This window comes from Kryptolebias marmoratus, linkage group LG15 (assembly GCF_001649575.2).
Source record: "Kryptolebias marmoratus isolate JLee-2015 linkage group LG15, ASM164957v2, whole genome shotgun sequence".
Classification (NCBI taxonomy): Eukaryota; Metazoa; Chordata; class Actinopteri; order Cyprinodontiformes; family Rivulidae; genus Kryptolebias; species Kryptolebias marmoratus.
The window spans coordinates 11,005,788-11,026,044 of record NC_051444.1 but is presented as its reverse complement, the minus strand read 5'-3'; the positions used below and the strand labels follow the sequence as shown (position 1 = coordinate 11,026,044).

Genomic DNA, 20,257 nt, shown 5'->3' with positions numbered 1-20,257 from the left:
TATGCAGTATATCTGAAAGACATACACTGAAATGTAAATATCATGAATAATGGTAGTAATTTGGGGGTTCGGTCACATGCTGCAATGAATATGGTGGCTGGTTGGCAGTGTTTGAGTGAGACTGATTTTAAAGTTTTCTGGTAAAAGAATGCTATTGTCTTTTGAAGACTGTGTAACTGTGCACATGTCAACTGAGCTTTAAGATTTGATTGATCGAGCAAGCAAGCACTAATAGATGATATTCTGCTGCAATTTAGTTTGCATGGTTGTATTTCTTTAAACTAAAAGAGAGATGCATAAATAGGCGTTGATTGTAATTTGTTTACATGTGTTTGATTTATTTTTGGGTTGAATTATTGTATTATAATATACTATCATAAACCTGTTAGGTATCAACATGTTTAAATAAAGTTAATAATAAATATAAAACAGAATGCAGTTTCCCCAGAAGAGAAGATAAACATTTTCACACATTTATGCTGCTTACAGTTTCACATTAGCCACTGAAATATTAACATTAGCAGCAGTCAGCAGGTGGTGAGGGGCCTCCAAAGAGTGAATGCCTTTAGCCACGACTGGCCATAAGCCCCATTGCAATTTGTTTGGTTAGACTTATTAAGTACAATGTGTCAGTGAAGTAGTTAGTACATTTACACTTCGGGAGGACTTGCTGTGTAGGGAAGTGCATTTAGCTCAGAGGCATTGACATCTTTCCAACAGCAGCAGCTCTGATTCAAGAATCTGAGATTATAAGACCATGATGATTGCTATTTAATGATATATATGCACTGTGGGATCTAAGTCAAGGTGTTAATGGTTTACACATTGCACCCACTGAGAAATGTTGTCATTTATTCCCAGCTAAGATGAAGTTGCCTTCACCTTTTCCTGGGTATTTTACTAGATAATTTTAGGCTGACTTAAAATGGAAAATTGTTTTCTCAGCTTTAAAAATTTACCTACTAGATAAGTTTCCAGGTGCACAAATAAGAAGAATTAAAACAAACAAAACAAACTAAAACTAAAATTTAAAACATTATGGATTCAGGACAAAAAAAAAACACCTGAATTGTGTGTAAAATTAAAGTGAATTCTAAGAAAATGGTTCAGAAAACTTTTAGTTCCCATCAAATGTATACGTTCTTCCCATTTAACTGAATACATTTCAAATGTTATCACCTGTTGAAATGTCTGAATTGTCTGGCATTTGTTCTGGTTCCACTTGATTTTACCTTTACAGCCCTCAGGAAAGTTAATGACAAACTAGTGTTGTTGTTTTTTTTTGCCAGGTATATCAGTCATTACATCTGTTCCAACTGTGGATGATTTCAAGTTACATCCCAGCAGTATAGATACAGTAATTTTCACACCAGCTCTTTTAGTACTGTCAGGAATGTAGTTATCACTTTTCCATATTCATATTTTGTATTTTGAGATATGTAGCTCAAACACAACATCAAATACATGACAGCTGATCAGTCAAGATAGTCATCTAGTACATTAGTACATTATTTAAATAGAACAGTCATATAGTCATATCCCATATTTGCTTCCATGAGCCTTGAGTCTTTTTTTACAACTTTTACATTGCTTTAAGTTATATGCAGATATGAATAACATTTATTTACACAGGCAGCAGATATGACCTTGTTCAAGTTTACCTTTTTTTTTTTACTAACTGATATTTCACTTTTATTGAGACATTTCAGAAAAAAAATAACCTTTCATCTATTAAGACTTATCAAAATCCACTGGGTTCATGTGTTTTTCTTAGTGTAAAACTGTGTTGCATAAATATTTTCTGTACATGGTAGTCCAGCCTGTACTTTTCCTGAAAATGTGGGGCTGTATTTCCTTTGGAACAAAGTGAAGATATTTTGGGAGGAAATTATCCACATGTTTCAAAACAGGTGGAATTTAAAGTCATGATGCTCTTGAGTAGACATGAAGTTTGAGGGAACGATATGCAGGTTGACCCACTGGTGAATCAGGGGTGAACAATGTCTGCTATTAAAAAATAGAAGCCTGGTGAGCATTTTTGGAATGAGAACACGTCTAAATAAAACCAACACTGTTCAAAGACGTCAAGCCTCAAATAGTGCTAAATTTGTTGCAAAATTAAAAGTTTTGTAGATGTCTTACACCTAGCTGGAAACTGTGACTAGGCTTCTGCATTTAGCTATATCTGGCAAGAAAAAAAGTGTTGCTATAGTGGGGTTCAAGCACTCTTCTCATCCTGCAGAGCTAACCATCCATTTCAGGCACAGCAGAAAGCTTTAACTAGACCCAACCTTGAAGTCATGGCAATTTTTCACTAGGTTGTTGCATGGGTTAAAAGGCTATGCTTAAACAAAATTATGGATGTAAGAGCAATAAAAATAAATGCACATATAATTACTTCTGTATTTGTCTTCTAATCATGTCGTCAAAAGGTGCAGCCATTCTTTTGTTAAATAATAACTTTTTAGGGGGAAGAACCCCTCTCCACCAATGATGTGTTTTTCCAACTTTGCCACTCTATTTTTTAACAATATCAGGTGCTGACTGAAGATTAGCCACCGCTCCTTATTCTCTAAAATTCAGCTTTTTTGAATATTATAGTAAAGGGTATTATTGAGTGCATTAACATCATAAAGGGTTCTTCTAAGCAAGAGTCAGAAAAGCAATGTTTTGAGTTAGAAGTGAGAATGCACAAGACGTTTTCAGTCTATGAATAGATTGTGACTGAACAATGACTTTGAAGCACAGTGAGTGGTGTAAGTTAGTACATTATAAGTATATAAAATTAAAGGGTATCATAATAAGACTGCTTTGCAGAGTTGGTTCTTTGTGCCAGTAAGGCAGTAATAGAGAAGTTGGAAAAAAGTTATATTTTTTTTCTTGGAGATTTTTTTTTTTTTTTTTGTTTGAGCAAAAATAAAAAAAAGATATGACTTTCTATGTAAAATAATTTTGCAAGGCACTGATAATCATTCTTCAATATTTTAACAAAAGACTTCCTCAGTGCCTCTTTCCCTTCCTTCCATCACATCCTCAGTCCTTCTGGCTCTTATTGTTTTCTTCATCATCTTACATTTTTTTTTCTTTCCTTCCTCAGTACAACCCGTTCTTCTGCTCATAACTTTTTTTTTGTCATTCTAATACTTTCCATTCTTCGTTTTCCTTTCATTCTGTCTGCATGTTGCTGTCCTCTCTTTGCCTGCCTCTCATCACCTGTATTCCATCTTTGCTGCATCTTGACTAAAATGATGTCCTGGGATTTGAGTTGCTACAGAAACACAAAAAGCTGCCCTAAGGCTGAAAGTAATAAACATAACAGAGGAGTGTCATTATCTACTTTCATTAAATTTGTGTATCCCTTTACTAGACATATACTATAATCCTAATCCTTTCCCAACCTTTTAATATATCCATAAACTAACATTTTGCTCTAATATATTATTTTTTACATTATGCCAATTACATTTTTGGTGTTTTGATGATCAATTTTCTACAACATAGGTAATACAAAATAAACACTCATCCACAAAACAGAGGCATTAACAAACTGTAGGTAGCAATTATTGTATCTCCTTTGAATATTGTTACTGCAAATAATACCCCACCCCACACACACACTCATACACACACCCGCACACACTTTGAAATCGTTGGCTGGGAAGGTAAAGGGTAGTTTTGTTAATCAGGCTGCTGCAACACAATGTGCAGTTAAATTTTCCTTGTTATCACATGTGAGTCAAAGTAATCAACACGGCTGAACAAAAGTGGCAATTAATTTCACAAATTAGATCTCCATAATGTTGGTTAAATCACTATTGTCTCAGCATATTTCAATTCTGATACATAGTTATACCTTGACTACAACACAACCAGTAATTACATTTCAGCACCTGTCTGGTAACAAGCATTTATAAAAAATACAGAGTAATATCTAGATAAATACAGATTTTCAGTTATACAACAAATCTGTTTGCTTTGATTTGTGTTTGGCCATTTTATGTCCACAAAACAGTTAATTAGATGATGAGAGCCCACATTTTGCTGAGCACTCTTCATGTTCAAACAACCAACGCAATGGGTCATTTAAAACATCTGATTATTATGTTTTGTTTTGTTTGGTTCAGAACTACAACCTCCCCCTGTCTTTCTCTCTCTCTAAAATAACTCCAAATAATCTCAAAGTGCAATTACTCTGAAAAAATCAATTTACAAACAAAAGACTTATTATCCTGTTTGTGGTCAACTCTGTTATAATAATGAACACTACTGCAAATGCTTGTTTGATACTTGTACTTAAAACATTGCACAGCTGATTAACAAGAAGACAAATAAACCAAATACAGTATCCCCACCTAAACATAATAAATCACAACTACAAAGATGCTGTCATTTATAAACTTAATATGTCATCAAAAGATTTGGTATCTTATAAATATCAGTGCTATACTGTAGACAATGAATAGCAAAGGGTAGCATGAGTTTTCCTTCAATAATCGCTGAAACCATAAAAGTAGACATGGCTTATATGTTCTGATTTTGCTTGGAAAACAGTGAGAGTAATGAAGGCAAGTGTCTGAACTCTTTGTGCCGAGAAAGGCCTGTTTAATGACCCTGTTCAGTTATTTAGCCCCTCTTATGGAACTTTTATAGTATTTTATGCAGGAATAAAGTCACATTTAGTCACAGGATCTCTTTTTTTCCATTTGTTCACAGCTCCAGTCTTCCCCTCTGAGTGAGCAGACTTTATTAGACAGTCTATTTATTCCACCTGCTCTGTGTGTGTCACATCAGGCCTACATTGCCCTATAACAGATGCTTAACTCTTGTCCCCCCAATTTCCCACCACACACTTGCTTTATATATAATATTTGTTAAAAAGGTATTTTTGTAATTAAATGTTATATATATTACTCAAATTCAGTATATAACATTTATTACAGAACAATATCTGACATAGTGTCTTTTATGGTAAAATAAATATACATTTTTATGTTTTAGCTTAAAAAATAATGGTTGGAAAAAACAAACAACTTTATTCAGCGAATTATTTAAACTCTTCATAGTTAATTTGCATTTAGCAGTTCAAATGGATCCTTTTTTCAACAGCATGACACATTTTCCTTGTTTTTTCTAGTCACATAAGGGAATCTGGCATTTATGAGTTGATACATTTGTTTAATTGTCAGTATAATGTTTCCTCTGTTAGAGAACTGATAAAAATCAGACAAGATGATGTGTCTCAAACGGTCAAATTTGTGGCAGTTTGTTGCCTGAACCATTGGTTGTTAGGGAGATTGTTCAGTTGCTGTTTGGCAGAGCTGGTTGTCAAAGACATCAAGAGGGGTGCAGAAAGTTTTGCAGTTTATGAAGACTCAGCAGATAGATTTGTAATTTATAATGCTGACTAATAAAGGAAAAGGAAAAAAAAACACTCCCATTTAAAAAAAGGAAATACCAAAGCTGAATCTTTTTAATACATAAAATAGCTACAAAAGCAAACAAAATAATATATATATGGTAGATCGGTGGTCAGTGCAGTGGTCTCGTAATCCTGAGGCTGTAGGTTTGAGCCCAGGTTGCATCAGGAAGGACATCCGGCATCAAACAAATGTCAAACATTCCATGTGCGTTCACTCACTGTTATGACCCCTGCAAAAGGAAGCAGGGAAAAACAACAACATTATTCCCTTTTAGAAAAATAGTTATTAATATTAGATTACCTATTTTTGATAATGGACTTTTCTAATCTCGGCGCATTGTTTGTGTGAAGTGTCCCCTTTCAGAATATTTATAACAAAAGTGCTTTGCAGATCTTGCTAAGATAACCACACAGTGGTTTCTAGCAGATATTATGTCCCTGTGCTGCAGATTTTTGCAGGTTGTCCTCTAGAGATTACAGAGCTTTGCTTTCTTTGACGAGCAAAACGTCCCTGGTTATGTAGATTTGTTGGGTACTTGTGATTTGGTTACCAGCTGAAATCCCTCCTGATTCTTTGAGATTCTTTCAGATATCTTCCTCAGACATAATCCAAATGAGGATAACCGTTTTTGCACGAGTTGGTTTTTTTTTTTGTTAAATGCCAACTTGGCAGAAACAGTTCTCTACCAGGTATGTCTTGGACCATTTGTTCCGTTTATTTATCCTCTTTTCATCGCTTCCTTCTACCTATACTTGATTCAGGGCTGTAGTTCACAGTCTCGTCTTGGTTGTGTGCCTCACCTTATTAAAAGAAAGGCATCTTTGCACAAAGGATAGCACGGTCAGCTGACTGTAAGTAACTTGCTTCTGATGCTTGACTACATACAATCCAAATAATGAGTCCATTAGAGTAAATTATACATGTTTAGAGTCCATTGCAATTAGTTCACCTCTGTTTTCCTCTCTGACAGGAATCTGTCTCTCCTTTCCCATCTCTTTTCCTCTCTTCTCTTTTTATCTTCCTCTTTCAAGTCTTCCTTCTCCCTTTTCTTCCTCTTTTGTCTAGCATTACCCTTCTTTCTTCATACTCTATTTGCGCTCTTCATTATGTTTTCCTCTCACCCCACTGCTTCCTCCTTCTCTCTGTCCTAGTTCAGGGTCTCAGGGATGAAGCTTTGTCTAATTACCATGCCGGCGTTTAATTGGAACAGCATACACAAACACAGATTGACTCACTGAACACCCCTGACATGTAGACACACTGTGCTGTGCGTCCCCATAGATAGACACACAAAATCAAAACCATTAAATGCATGCATTACACACCCAGCAAGTTAACATGCTCCAGTTATACAAATACACACAGTGTACAGCAGGGTTAGAGTCGGTGGAGTTTGTCCAGGTTGTATTACAGCCACTGTGTAGCTGCCCCTTCTGTGGATCTCAGGCCTGTTGGCTACAGTCACAGTTGATTTTGGCCTAGTTATACCATGAGCTGCCTGTAGCTTCTCCCACTTTAGAGCTGTGTCATCTAAGAATGGGCAACAACAGATGCACATTGGAGGCAAAATGCCAGTCAGACATCCTAATACCACCCTGTCACTGTGGAATATTTTTAGGTTCCTAGAAAACCATATAAATATATCTTTGGCATTTCATATTGCTGACACTTTCATTCGGTTCTGGATCTATTTTAACTGTTGTCACTGTGAAACACGAAGACTGTATGTTTATTTAGAAAAGAAAAAGAAATTGAGGGATCAGAAAGAATTTAACTCTGTCTGAAGACCAAACGAAAGAAAGCACTGTGTCCCCTCAGCAATTGCACCATGTTATTGCTATACAGTTTATCCTCATCAAGATCAGAACAAATGCTCTCCCACAAATGATGATACTGTTTTTTTTTTTTTGATGTCATAGGTTGTTCTGTTTGCATTTGTTTGGTTGATAGCTTAACTTTGTTGTTTTCAGGTTTATTTGTTTATTCATTGTGATATCAGTAAATATTTCAAAGTTATTATTTTTTAAATATTCTCTCCAAAAATGACTTTCTTCTTTTCTGCATTTCAGTTTTGCCCAGCCATACATGTGGCACCCCTGGCCTTATTCCAAATGGAGTCATTCACGGTTCGCGGTACAACATAGGGGACAAAATCCGATACAGCTGTGAGTCGGGCTTTGTGCTGGAAGGGCACAGTATCCTCACATGTATTGTATCGCCTGGCAGTGGAGCACAGTGGGACTTTCCATCACCATTTTGTAGAGGTAAGACTTTTCTTTATTTCTTGTGTGCATGTGTAAACATCTGCACAGATGAAGAAGAGAATGGAAGTGAGCTTTATATATGTATAAAAAGGTTTAAAATACTGTCTCTACCCTTTTTTAAGTGGTGGTTCACATATTATTATGCTTTTGGTACAATTGTTTATTAGCACTTAAGGTTTCACTGATGGGTTTTGGTGTTCTGTTTGACAGCATCGAGCTGGGTGCGATGGCCAGCAAAAATTGTGTTTGAAGGTTTTAGGAGTTTGTCGACCTGGTATTAAAATACTTGTAGGAGTGGATTGTTTGGTTAAAGACTGTGCTTTAGCTTTAGAAGTGGTCGGATGTGAAAGTGTAAAAGCAGCATCTAGAATGAAAAATGCTGCTGTTTTGTTCTTAAATTATGTTGAAAAAGTCAACACTGTTGTTGAACAAGGGATAATTTTGAGAAATAACCACACTACTGTGTCTCTCCTTATGAATCTAATAAAAAAAATCCTGTCAAACTTGCCACCGTTCATTAGTTATGACATGTTATTAAAAGATTTATCACATTATGGTCAGATAGTATCAACTATGAAAATGCTTCCATTAGTTGTAAATCAGCTAAACTGAAACATGTTGTGTCTTTTTGGAAACAAGTGTATGTGAGCTTGTTAAACCTTCAGCACTTCTTTGTCTCATCAACCACTTAGCTGAATCAAGAAACATTTTTCTGTTAGGAAAAAAAATCGTCTACAGCATCTACAGAAAACTGATGCAAAAACTAAGACCACCACTAAATGATGTATGAAAAAAAAAAAGACAGCAGAAATTATACTTTACCGCTTATAATACTGATCCTTTTATGTCTAGTTTAGAGTAGTTTCAAATTTTCATCTTTAACCTTCCAGAAGCCCTCAAAAGAGAGAGATAGAGAGATGTAGAGAATTCCTTGTAACTTTGTGTCAATTTGACCCAAAGGTCAAGGAGGGTTAAATCTGAATGAAGGAAGGGATACAAAAAAATATCTGTTTTATGAACTTTTAATAACTAAAGGTATTCATATTGCTTTTGCTCAAGAAACTCATAGCAGCACTAATAATGAAGTTGACTGAAAAAAAAAATAGTTATGATTATGATTTATAAAAAATCCTGTGCAGGAATAGCAATTTTCTTTTTTACCAGACTTTTTTGAAGTTGAAGAAATTGTTCTGGGGAGGTTGATGAAAGTTACTGCTAAATATGAGAACTCAACTTTGATCTTGTTAAATGTATATACTCCAGCCAATCCAATTTAAATCTATTTTTTTTAATGAAAATTAGAAAGGGCTAGTTCAGGTTGTATCTCAGCAGATTATTTATTGTTAGGAGGAGGCTTTAACTGTACTGTCAATGAAATCAGCTAAAGCCTAGGACGCATTCAAGAAGAAACCTTAGAAACTTATAATTGAAACTTATGAACTAACTGTTGTGTGGAGCTCTAAACATGGTATAAGTAGACAATATTCAGGGACTCACTGTAGAGATAACTGTACTACTTTTGGGATGGCTTGATAGATTTTGTTTAGGAAACATGTCTTACAAATGTTTAAATCATGTTCCTTGTGCTATGTTGAGTTTTCTGACCATAGCATGGTAATAGGAAATATATATATATATATATATATATGGAGTAAAACCTAAAACTACATATTGGCATTTAACACTGTTTTGTTAAATTATATTTTTTTAGATAGTGTTTTTCCATTTTTGGAAGCAGTTGAAGACTAAGAAATCTTAATTTGCTTCTGTACAACAATAGTGGGATATTTGAAAGACACATAGTCAGCAATTCTGCACTCTATACACTTGCAATGTCACAAAAGAGATTGTACTACCGATAAAGAATCTACAGACAGACATAGTGGATCTCCAGATTTTGAGTCCACAGAAAATGTAGGTCATTTTCAGGCTCTCAAAAAGAAAAAGTCGGTTTTGGCAGATCTGCTATGGATTAGAGCGCAGGGGGCTTTGGTTCATTCACGTTTTCAAAATATATCTGAAATTGACACTCCTTCTAAATTCTTCCTCAGTCTGGAAAAGAAAAATGGTCAGAAGTGACTCATTCAGTGAATTCGATCAGAAGATTGAAATGAACAGACAGGGCCAACTGAAAGACAAAAAGGGGCTGCAGACTTTTTTCACAGCTGTATGTCAGTTATTACAGAGAAGATTCTGACACAACAGATCAGTTTCTAAATCTGCCACAGATCCTAGCACAGAACAACACAGACTTGGAGCATTCTTTAACTCTGCAAGAACTGGAGGTGACCCTGTCAAGCATGGGAAATGGCAACGCCCCTGGGATAGATGGTCTGCCCTGTGGACGTTTATAGAACTTCTAGAACCTGTTGACAGAGGATTTATTGTTCTAAGTGACAGCATATCGAAGGGAGGACTACCCCTTAGATGTTGAAAAGCCATGCTCACTTTTCTCCCTATGAAAGTGGATATTTTTGAAAATAAGAAGTGAAGACCAGTGAGTCTATTATGTGCTGATTATATAATTTTCAAAAGCTTTGGCAAAGAAATTGAGTAAAGTGGTTGAGAAGTCATTCATGTTGACAAGTCATATTGCATTCCTGGCAGATCAATAAAAGGCAATATGTCCTTAATTAGGGACAATTTGGACATCTCTAGATCATTGGATTTAAAGTTTGGTCTGATTTCCCTTGACCAAGATAAAGCATTTGATCAGGTGGAGCATCAATACCTATGGAATACTTTTGAAGTTTCTTCTCTGGTTTTATTGCTATAATTAAGACTCTCTTTTGCGACACTGAAAGTGTTTTGAAGGTCAATGGTGGTTTAAGTTCTCCTTTATTTGTAAAGAGGGCTATTCAACAAGGTTGTGTAATGTAAGGTATGCTCTATTCAATGAGTATTAAACCTTTGTTATGTCAGATTAGAAAGCAAATAGAGTGAAATTAAAATAACGTTTTTTTTGTCATTAAATCTTTCCGCATATGCAGATGATATTGTTGACAAAGATAATTGAAAGTTATGGTAAAATTTCTTCCAAGATAAATTGGGGTAAGAGCAAAGCTTTTTTTAGTAGGCAGATGGCAAGAGATGAGCCTAAGTTACTTGATGAATTACATCAGGTACAAACTGGTTTCAAATATTTAAGTGTTTATTTAGGTGATCATGTTGAAGTTCTGAAAAACTGGAAGGAAAGCTGAAGAAACGGCATTGGCTTTTACCACAATTGTCTAATAGGTGTTGGGTCGTACACTTCTTATTAAAAATTTAGTAGCTTCTTCTTTGTGGCATCGTTTAGCTGTACTGGAACCCCCCACCAAACTTATTGATGAACTTAACAATACAGTAGCAAGTTAGTACTGATTCTCTGCGACATGGCAATCCTCAGACTTCAATAAAATTAAGTAAGGAAAGATTGTTTTCCAGATTGGATATGTTCAGTCTGAACAATAGTAAGTTTAAGGCTTTTTTGTCTTATATAAATTGATTCCTAAATAAAAAATAATAACTTAAGCTATTGAACAATCTATGAAAATGGCCACAAATATACAAACACATTTGTATTTTTAATAATTTGCAATAAATTCTGATATTTAAATTTAGGTATTAACAATGCAGATGAAAAATGTGTTACAAAACAATAAGAAAAAAATAATACAAGACAACTTAAGCATATTTTAACAATCAATATTTAAAAACAAAACAAACAAAAAATAACTGTCATGTATTGTAGAGTTCCTGTTCTATCTAAATGCCTTTTCTTGTCTCTTTGTTTTTCACCAGCGGAGGGAGCATGTGGTGGCACGTTACGAGGCACCGCAGGTTCAATAACCAGCCCTGGATACCCAGCAGAGTATGACAACAACCTGGACTGTACATGGTCAATCCTTGCTGAACCTGGGGACACCATTGCTCTCGTTTTCAATGACTTCCTATTAGAAGACAAATATGACTTTCTAGAAATCAGCGGGACAGAAGCACCAAGCATATGGTAAGATGCATCTCATATGCACATTGTGATACTAAAAATGAAAAAAAGCCTTCTAAGGATAAAGGAGTCTTTGTAGAAATCAGCAGGACTGACGCTACACGTGCTGAGCAATATATACACAAGGAATAAAAAACACATAAATTCAAGCACCACTGACATTTAGGAAGTTAGTTGGTGTATACTTTAATGTATATGTTGTTAGAAATCACAAAATGACTATAACTTACATAGAAATAATATTGGTGTTGTATAGCTGACAGAAAAAGCATCATTATGTTAGATGACTTGCTCTCAATGAGGAAAGCAGTTGTGACCTTCTGTTTTCAGAAATGTAAACTTTCAAGGGATATCTTTAATAATAAAAGAGCACTAATGATGTTGTTGGGGCGGACAGATACAACTGCTGATTGAATAGCTGCACTGGAGTCCTGTTGATTTTTTTTCAGATTTATTCAAGTCTCATCAGGCAGGTGATAAATGGTTATGTTTTCACAGTTATGTTCTGTGGTTGAGTTTGGAAATTGGCACTCAGTTGCTCCAGAACACATTTTGCTTTTTTAAATTTAAAGCACAGTTGTATTTCACATGGTTTGCTTTGAGTATCACAGATCTCTATTGAGATCTTAGTTGTGACTTTGGAAGGGGGGAAGCATTCTCATAATTAAGCATCCAGAGTTTTGATCAGTTTAAGTTGCCAAGAAAGACTTAATGGCAAAAAACAGATAAGGTAATTTGGCCTTCTGCTTAAAAACTGACAGGAGTTGACTGAATTTGTGCAGTTTTAGGGTCTGAGTGTGCAAACTCTTTCGGTGAAGCAGCAGGTGAAGAAATATATGTATTTTTAACCCTCAGTTGATAAATTATAGTAGCTTCAAAACATATGCTGTTTTTCCCCAGTCCTTTAGATTACCCATTTTTTAGATCATGTTTTATGTCTGTTTGTTTTAGGAATGATTAGGTTTTGAAACTAAAAAGACACTTTAAAAAGACACTTCATTCTTCCAGGAGTACATCTGTACCTGTGATAGTTTTTATTATATATATATATATATATATATATATATATATATATATATATATATATATATATATATGTGTGTGTGTGTGTGTGTGTGTGTGTGTTTGTGTCTTTTCTACAGAACCCCACTTTAAAACATCTGAACTATCTTCTTAAATTAGTAACAGCATAACTAAAATATATTTAGGTATTATGTTTCCATAGTCTGCAAAACTACAAGCATTTTCTTCCTCATATAGAAACAGTTCATGACTCTGGCCTTGTAAAAGAAAAAAAAGAAAAAAGGAAAAAATAAACAATGAATATGTCAACAAAGAAATGAGTAAAATGAAGGACACAGGGAGAATAGCAGGAAATAGAAACAAAAAGAATGGAGAATAATTGTGCGTTAAGTGCTGTCACCAACCGAGCTGCACACATCAACCGCAGCATTCTCATGATACCAATTGTGTGTTTATGTGTGTCTGTGTGCATGTGTCTGTGTCACGCTTTAAGTGGCCCTCTGACAGGGTGAGCTGTTGATCGTTTCACTAGGCTCTGACAGATTACACACACTCAGCTACTCAAACACAAAGCCCTAATGTGACAGTATAACATTCAGGGACCACTGTCAACCAAGCCTCTGCAATGCAGGAAAAAAATTACAAAGTGTAGCAGAGGGATTACACCAAACATCAAATTATAGGTCCTAACATCACTAAACATTCATGTTATTTGGTGAGGAGAGAAACCCCACAACCAGGCTTTCATTCATTGTTCATTTGACAAGTCTTGAAAAAAACCTGTAAAAGAATGGACCACAAACTAACAGACAAAACCTCTCAAAATATTTAGAATATTTTGTATACCAACACACATGGAAATGGCTATCACTGCATGTTTGTTTTGAAACTGATTATACATAATTATATGAAAATACATTTTTTTGAGTGCTTCAGCCTTTCAGACCCTGACACAATACTAAGTACTTTCCTCCAGAGAGGGTTTTAGGTGCTGACTGACATTTTCAGTAAGGTATGTGGGCAGGTCATTCTAAAAATGACTGACACCCGACAGGACCACTGTGACGGCTCCTTCCTGTTTATGGAGAACTTTTTCTGATTGGTTGTCCCAAAACCAATTTCCTATTTCATGTTCCTGTCTGCTAGTTGGCAGGTTAAATCTGATGTTGTAGCTGTCACAAATACACACGCACACGCGTGGACACACATTACAGTGCACACATACAATGTGTGTGTGGAATATGTATACAAACGCACACACAGACATTGCCTGTATAAGGTATTGTTCAAAAGTTTTAAACAACTTTTAATTTCATTATATGTTATTTTCAAGGAACCAGACTTTTAAAGTGGTCATGATTATAAGTTCTTAAGGCTTCCTGAAGAGCTTTATTTTTAATAATTTTTTTTAACTTAGTCTAATTTTTCAATCATACACACAAATGTGACTCAAGATTTTTGCACAGCAGCCTACTGCATGTGTTCCTTTGTGTGTTTGCTCTCTCGTTTAAAATTTGATGCCAGCAACACATTTTTAAAAGTTTTGAGCCTTTTTACCACTGCGTTGCATCAGCTCTTTTTTTTATAAGAACAGTCCCTTGCCTCTTTAGCTGTGTTAATTATTTTTGCTCGTGTTCAAATTAAACCGCGCACGCATCCATTCATGCATCCTTTTTGTGTACTGGTCCTGTTCAAGATTGTGAGCACCTGCTGCCTATCTCCAGCAGTCAACACAGGTCACACACATTAATGCACTCACACTGACATCTAAAGGTCAATTCAGAATTTCTGATTAACTTAACTTGCATGTTTTTAAAGTGTTGAAGAAAACTAGAGTACCTGGAGTAAACTCATACATGCATGGGCAGAACACTGCAAACTCCACAGAAAGACTCCAGCTGAGATTTGAATCAGAAACCTTCTTGCTGTGAAGAGATCATGGTGATCACTTCCCCATCAGGATAATTTAGTCCGACTGATTGTATGTAACATCTATGCAGCTGTTATCTTCTGAGACAGCATGAACAGAATTTTCTTCTGAATACTTAGTTTTGTTATTTTCTGTAACGTTTACAAAAACCACTGTTGTGATTTTCATTTCCCCCCTTTTTTTTACACTATAACCTCAACACTTCCCCCCACTTTCTTTTTTCAGTTTCTCATTAACCTTTCCTGTATTTTCTTATGTCGTCTGCATTTTCAATACTCCCTCTGGCTATATCTGTTTGTTTGTCTCTCTACTGGGTCCTTTTCTTTCCTCTCCTATGCTCTTCCATCCTTGGCTTTCAAAGCAGAGAGAAGCAGTTGTATTGATTAATACAATGAAAAAAGCAACAAAAAAAAACTCTGCTTAAGACCTTTACTGAATGTTCACTTAGCCTTGCCATCAACAGTTGCCATATTTTCTTATTTTTTAATGTTTCACAAAGCCAACTATATTAATCAGATCCATTTATACTTACTTGTTAGTGTTGAAACCTCATAAAATTGCTACAATGGATGAAGATTACTGTTACAATGCACTTTTACATATTTGTTTTGATTTAATCAGACCAGAGGAATGCCAGAGCTTTCCCGTCGTATTCAGTGAGTTTCGGATATTTGTTCAACTAGACAAAAAAGTCCTAGCTGCATAACATAAATAAAAGCTTTAATCTTCTTCAAGTGAATACAAGAATCATTCATTCTTTGACCAAAACAGAGGCCACATACAAATGAAATGTTCAATATACACTCAGGTAATTTTTATTCATTTTCTTTTTTTTATTCTTACTGTATGTAAACCTTGATAGGTACATGTCCAATCTATCATAGGATGGTTTAGACATGTATTTTCTTTCCCTTTACATCCATATTTGCAAATTATTTTGTAAAGTACCTCAATGGTCTACAATACTTTTGGACTAACTTTGTCCATCAACAGAATCTTTTTATAGCAGATTTAGTGAGGTGGCAAAGAGACACAATTAGATTTTTTTTCAATCTGTATCTATCTTGAATCTTGTCTTTTTTTCCCCCATTTGCTCTCCCCTCTTGTTCCTTTGTTACATCTCATTTCACTGCTCCCTTTAGATCTTCAGTTCTCATCCTCTCCTGCTGTTTCCACTTTTAGTTCTTTTCTTCTCCCCTGCTCCTCTTTTGTTACCACCAGTCCTCTCTTACTTTTTTCCTTTTTGCAACACTTGTCCTGTTATTACATTTACATTTTAAATTATGTTTACTGCCTCTGTGTGTGTGTGTGTGTGTGTGTGTCTTTGTGAAAGCGTGGGTTGTGTTATGAGATTAAAAGTAGCTGTGCACCCTAGCTTTGCTCTAAACACTTGGAATAAACAGCAATCTGTTGAGGATAACATGCTTTAACTTTTCTATCTTGTATCCAGCACTTATTTTTACAGGGTTTTCTCGTCAATTTATAGATGCTCACATCTACAGAGACTAGCACTAAATGCAACAGTGAAAAGAAGGCTAAAATTATGCATTTCAAGATATTGAAGTAACCAGTTAAGAGGAGACAACAGCACACTGATGGCTGAAATGTATGTTATTGGTAGGCATAGATATACCCATTGTGTGATTTCTTTTGTTCTTTTTGTATTTCTTTTGTCACTGGATCACAATTTTTTTGTTGCCTCTTGCATCTAGTTTTAGTATAGAATGCTTTCTGTTTCTTTGTTTAGGCTTATGTTTTATGTTCTTTGAATTAGTAATTCTAGCAGAGGCAATTTATCCTACAATATTATTGTCCAGCCAATGTTATATAACTTTAGACTTAATTGTTTGGATTTTTTCCTAAAATTGCAGATTCTAATTATAGGAGAGGGTACTTTTACTATGATTGAGGCCACTCCGGGGCAAAGTACAACCCAATGACCAGAAAAAGCCCTTGAACTACATCAATCTGACTCTTGGTGTCCTCAAACAAAAACATAACATCCAAAAATAAGTTAATTCAAACCAGGATTTGATTAAAGAATTTCAGAGAAAGTAAAATGAGTGCTGTCTTTGTGTAATGAGTGTAAACTGTTTCTAACAGACTAAGAATATATGTGTCCAATAATAAAATTATTCTGAATCTAATTCTTGCATCTTTTTGACTAAGAGTTTATGTTTACATTACTTATCTTATGTATTACCTCAAAGGTAGTGCCCTGTGAGAGTATTGCTGTATTTTGACCAAGCATGTAAATTATGTTACTCACTTGTAATCACTGGGAAAAGAAAACAATAGGAAGCCCTAAAAAGCCTTCCAACAAATCAGCCTAAAAGATATATTTATTTTTCTTTGCAAAGCAATCAGTCTATAAATTTGCACAACATGGTGGCTACAATGTTGTCCTACAGGCACAACAGAAGAAGGCTTTTACTGGTTATTATACAGATGACCGATTATGACAGATGCAAAAAACATATATTGTGCCTGTGTTTAAATTTGAAGTGTGACCTTTTAATTTACTTAACTGAGGTAAAATGGCCCTGCTGCTGACCTCTGATGTAGAGTTTAACATGTAAATTGCTTTTACTTCCTAGACCAGTTATGCAGTGACAGGCATGTGTGGAAACCACATCGTTCCGTTTCCTTCTCAGACCGTGTTGTTGACACTTCACAACTTTGAACCAAACAAAAAACAACAAGGCAATTTTCTTTAAAAAGGGATATTTAGCCAGCTAAAAAAAAAATTCAAAACCTTTAATTTTGGTAACAACATTTAGATTAAAAAAATGTAATAAGTTGTAAATAATTAAAAATGATCATAAGTGCTAGATTTATTTTTTTTATCCTTTGACCTTTCTTTTTTCCCTCATCATTGGTCTCTTTCCAGCTTCACAGTATTTCTCATTTATCTCTGTTCTTAGCCTTTTGGCATTAGTAATGCCCTTCCTTATTTAAAGGTACCTTCTTGTCTCTTATTTTTATCTCTTTTGACCTCTCCTCACAGCCAGTTTAACCTCTTTTCTCTAAATCATGTAAGTAAATTTTCCCTCCTCACCTCCTCTCATGTCTTTTTCATCCACCAGCCTGTTTTTCTCTGAGGGTATTTCACAGACTTTTTCTCTGATTTTGTCATTTCTCTAAGTTCTCTTTATCTTGCATTTTCTCTTGACATGCAAAAACCTACTGTACTTCTATTCCAACCTGTCCATCACATCTCTGCGGTCTTCTCTATCTTCACTGCCACCTGAGTCCTGCTTCTTGGCCTCTAGTTCATTTTCATTCAAAGTGCCAATCTTCTTTCTCATTTTAATCAGTCATTTTTTTCTATGTTCTTTTTTCATTTGCTCATTTGTTTTTTAAATTTCCTCCTTCTTCAGTTTAGTTTTATCCCTTACTTCTTGTCTGCTCCAACGTCTTGTCTCTCCCTTTCTCTAATGTCAGTCAGTTTATCTCTAACCATAAACCAAGGAAAATATAGTTCTAAATGTTGTTGTTTTTTTTATCTGTTTTCTTGTATTGCTTTTCCATCATTTTGATCTTCTTACACAATTGCTTATATTTAGCTGGACATCATCCATCAATATGTCACTATAAATTCATATAGTTTTTTCCGTGCCCTTTCAGTGTTTCTGTTTTGTGGTACAGTAGCATTTAAATAACTTGCTCATTAGTTAGGCTGCCCAACGATCTATTTATGGGAAAACTATCATCAGGACCAGAAACATGAAACTGCATAAGCAAATTTTATTCTGACAGTTCAACACTAATACTTTCACCTTTGCCAAGAAGCTTATGTTTTCAGTAGTGTTGGTTGGTTTGTCCATTTTTCCCTAGTAAGATTACTGAAAAAAATAAATGAACAGATTTTGATGACATTCTCAGGAAATGTTGGCGTTGTCACAGAAAACAAGTGATTACATTTTGGTGGTGATCCAGATCTCAATCCGGATCCTACCATTTTTTGAATGACCCTAAGGTCTTGGTGGAAGTTTAAAGTTGGAAGTGCTTCTAGTTAAAATATAAAAACAAGCTTGAAATAATCACTGTTGCACATTGGATTTGACATTCATATGTATTGGGGCGAAAAAAAAATTTAGGGTTAAAATTTAGCACAAAATGGAAAAGAAACTCATAGTTGACGGTGTTATTGTTTTTTTTTTAGTAACTTGAAGGTCCATAAAGAAGCATCAGTAATTAATTATGCTTGTCATGGTTCTTGTAAAAGTTATCATTTAATCATTTTCCATTCATTCTTGTTTTTTTCCATACCTAATATCAAGAATATCTTGACCAGTGCGTGCTGTTGGGGGTTGGATGTTTACACATCAGAATGGAAAACATTCCCATAAGAATGCCAGAACTGAGAGATCCTGTGGACTTTCATATTCTAGAGTAACATACAGAGAAATGTCACAATCATAAGTGTTTTGAACATGGTTCTGTTTTATGGTTGATGGTGCAAAAGCCCATTAATCAGAGTCTGAGAATGTCAGCGCAGGGCAGGATCAGGTTGTGCCAGCAGGAATAGCTACACAATTTTATTGTGAGAGTGAAGTGCAAAAACCTGCATTAAAACGATGGATACACTTTAGGGAGACATACAATGCAAAAACCCACAGGAACTGGTCTATATCCAACTTTGTGACTACTTCACAGTAGGTGAGCAGATGTGTTTCATATATCATGAAAATGGGAAACATTTCTCTTTCACACCATAAATTAATTAAGGAGGGACCCTTTTATGCATGCTTTTAATGTTTTAATTGATGCACATCCTGAATTACTGAATACCATTTTATTATAGATGCATTTTAATGAAATAGATTTTAAAAATTAATAAATCCCTACATTTTGATTTATTTACAAAACATTTCAGTCAGTACCCTATAAACTGAATTATTGTGTCAACTTGGGTAAATGTAAACAATACAGTTTTGCTTAGACTTGAGTGCATAAAAGATGAAACAACATTTGTAATGATGAAGGTGAGGACGTGAAAGCAGGTCATGCTCCAAACACAAAGGAAGACTAAAATGAAAACTTTATTTTATACCCAAAACAAATTCATTCCACAGGCAAGGAAACCAAAATGAATACAAGGAAGGAGAAATTGACATGAACATGCAACAGATAAGGATCTGACAAGAAACAGCTAAAGAACTGGAACTATAAATACTTGGGGGGGAGAAGTGTGTGTGACTGACATCATAAATGTGTTACATTTGAAAAAAAACTACAACCACTTGTGCAGTGATAACAGAAAAAAAAAGAACTGACGGAAACTAGGAAACAAACTACTGAATCAAAATCAGGATGAACATGCTACTGAACCAATGGGCATGAAATCCTAAAGCTGAAACAAAAAATAATGGCAAAAGCCCAAATCAGATTGTAATATGTTAGCTATTAATTACTGGTACATGGCTAAATGTGCTTTATTTAGACAGACTAGTTATTAATAACCATAGACTGATACATTTAGAGAGGAAATTTTGCTCTTCAGTACTCACATTATTTGTTATGTTCTGTATATGTAGAATAAATTTATAGTGCTTTTGAATGAATTGAATTTTTTTTTTCACATTTTAACTTTTTTTTTTGTTTCCAATTTTCTTACTGTAGTCACAAT

The 20,257-nt window shown here is 34.9% G+C and overlaps 1 protein-coding gene across 1 annotated transcript in view; it reads left to right on the top strand.

Moving 5' to 3' along the window:
- Nucleotides 1–20,257, top strand: part of LOC108237370 (CUB and sushi domain-containing protein 1) — a 390,396-nt gene that overhangs the window by 194,754 nt on the left and 175,385 nt on the right. Inside the window, exons 4-5 of the mRNA XM_017418738.3 lie at nucleotides 7,490–7,684; nucleotides 11,468–11,675. Of these exons, the coding sequence (XP_017274227.1) occupies nucleotides 7,490–7,684; nucleotides 11,468–11,675 (403 nt within the window). The remainder of the gene's footprint in view (nucleotides 1–7,489; nucleotides 7,685–11,467; nucleotides 11,676–20,257) is intronic.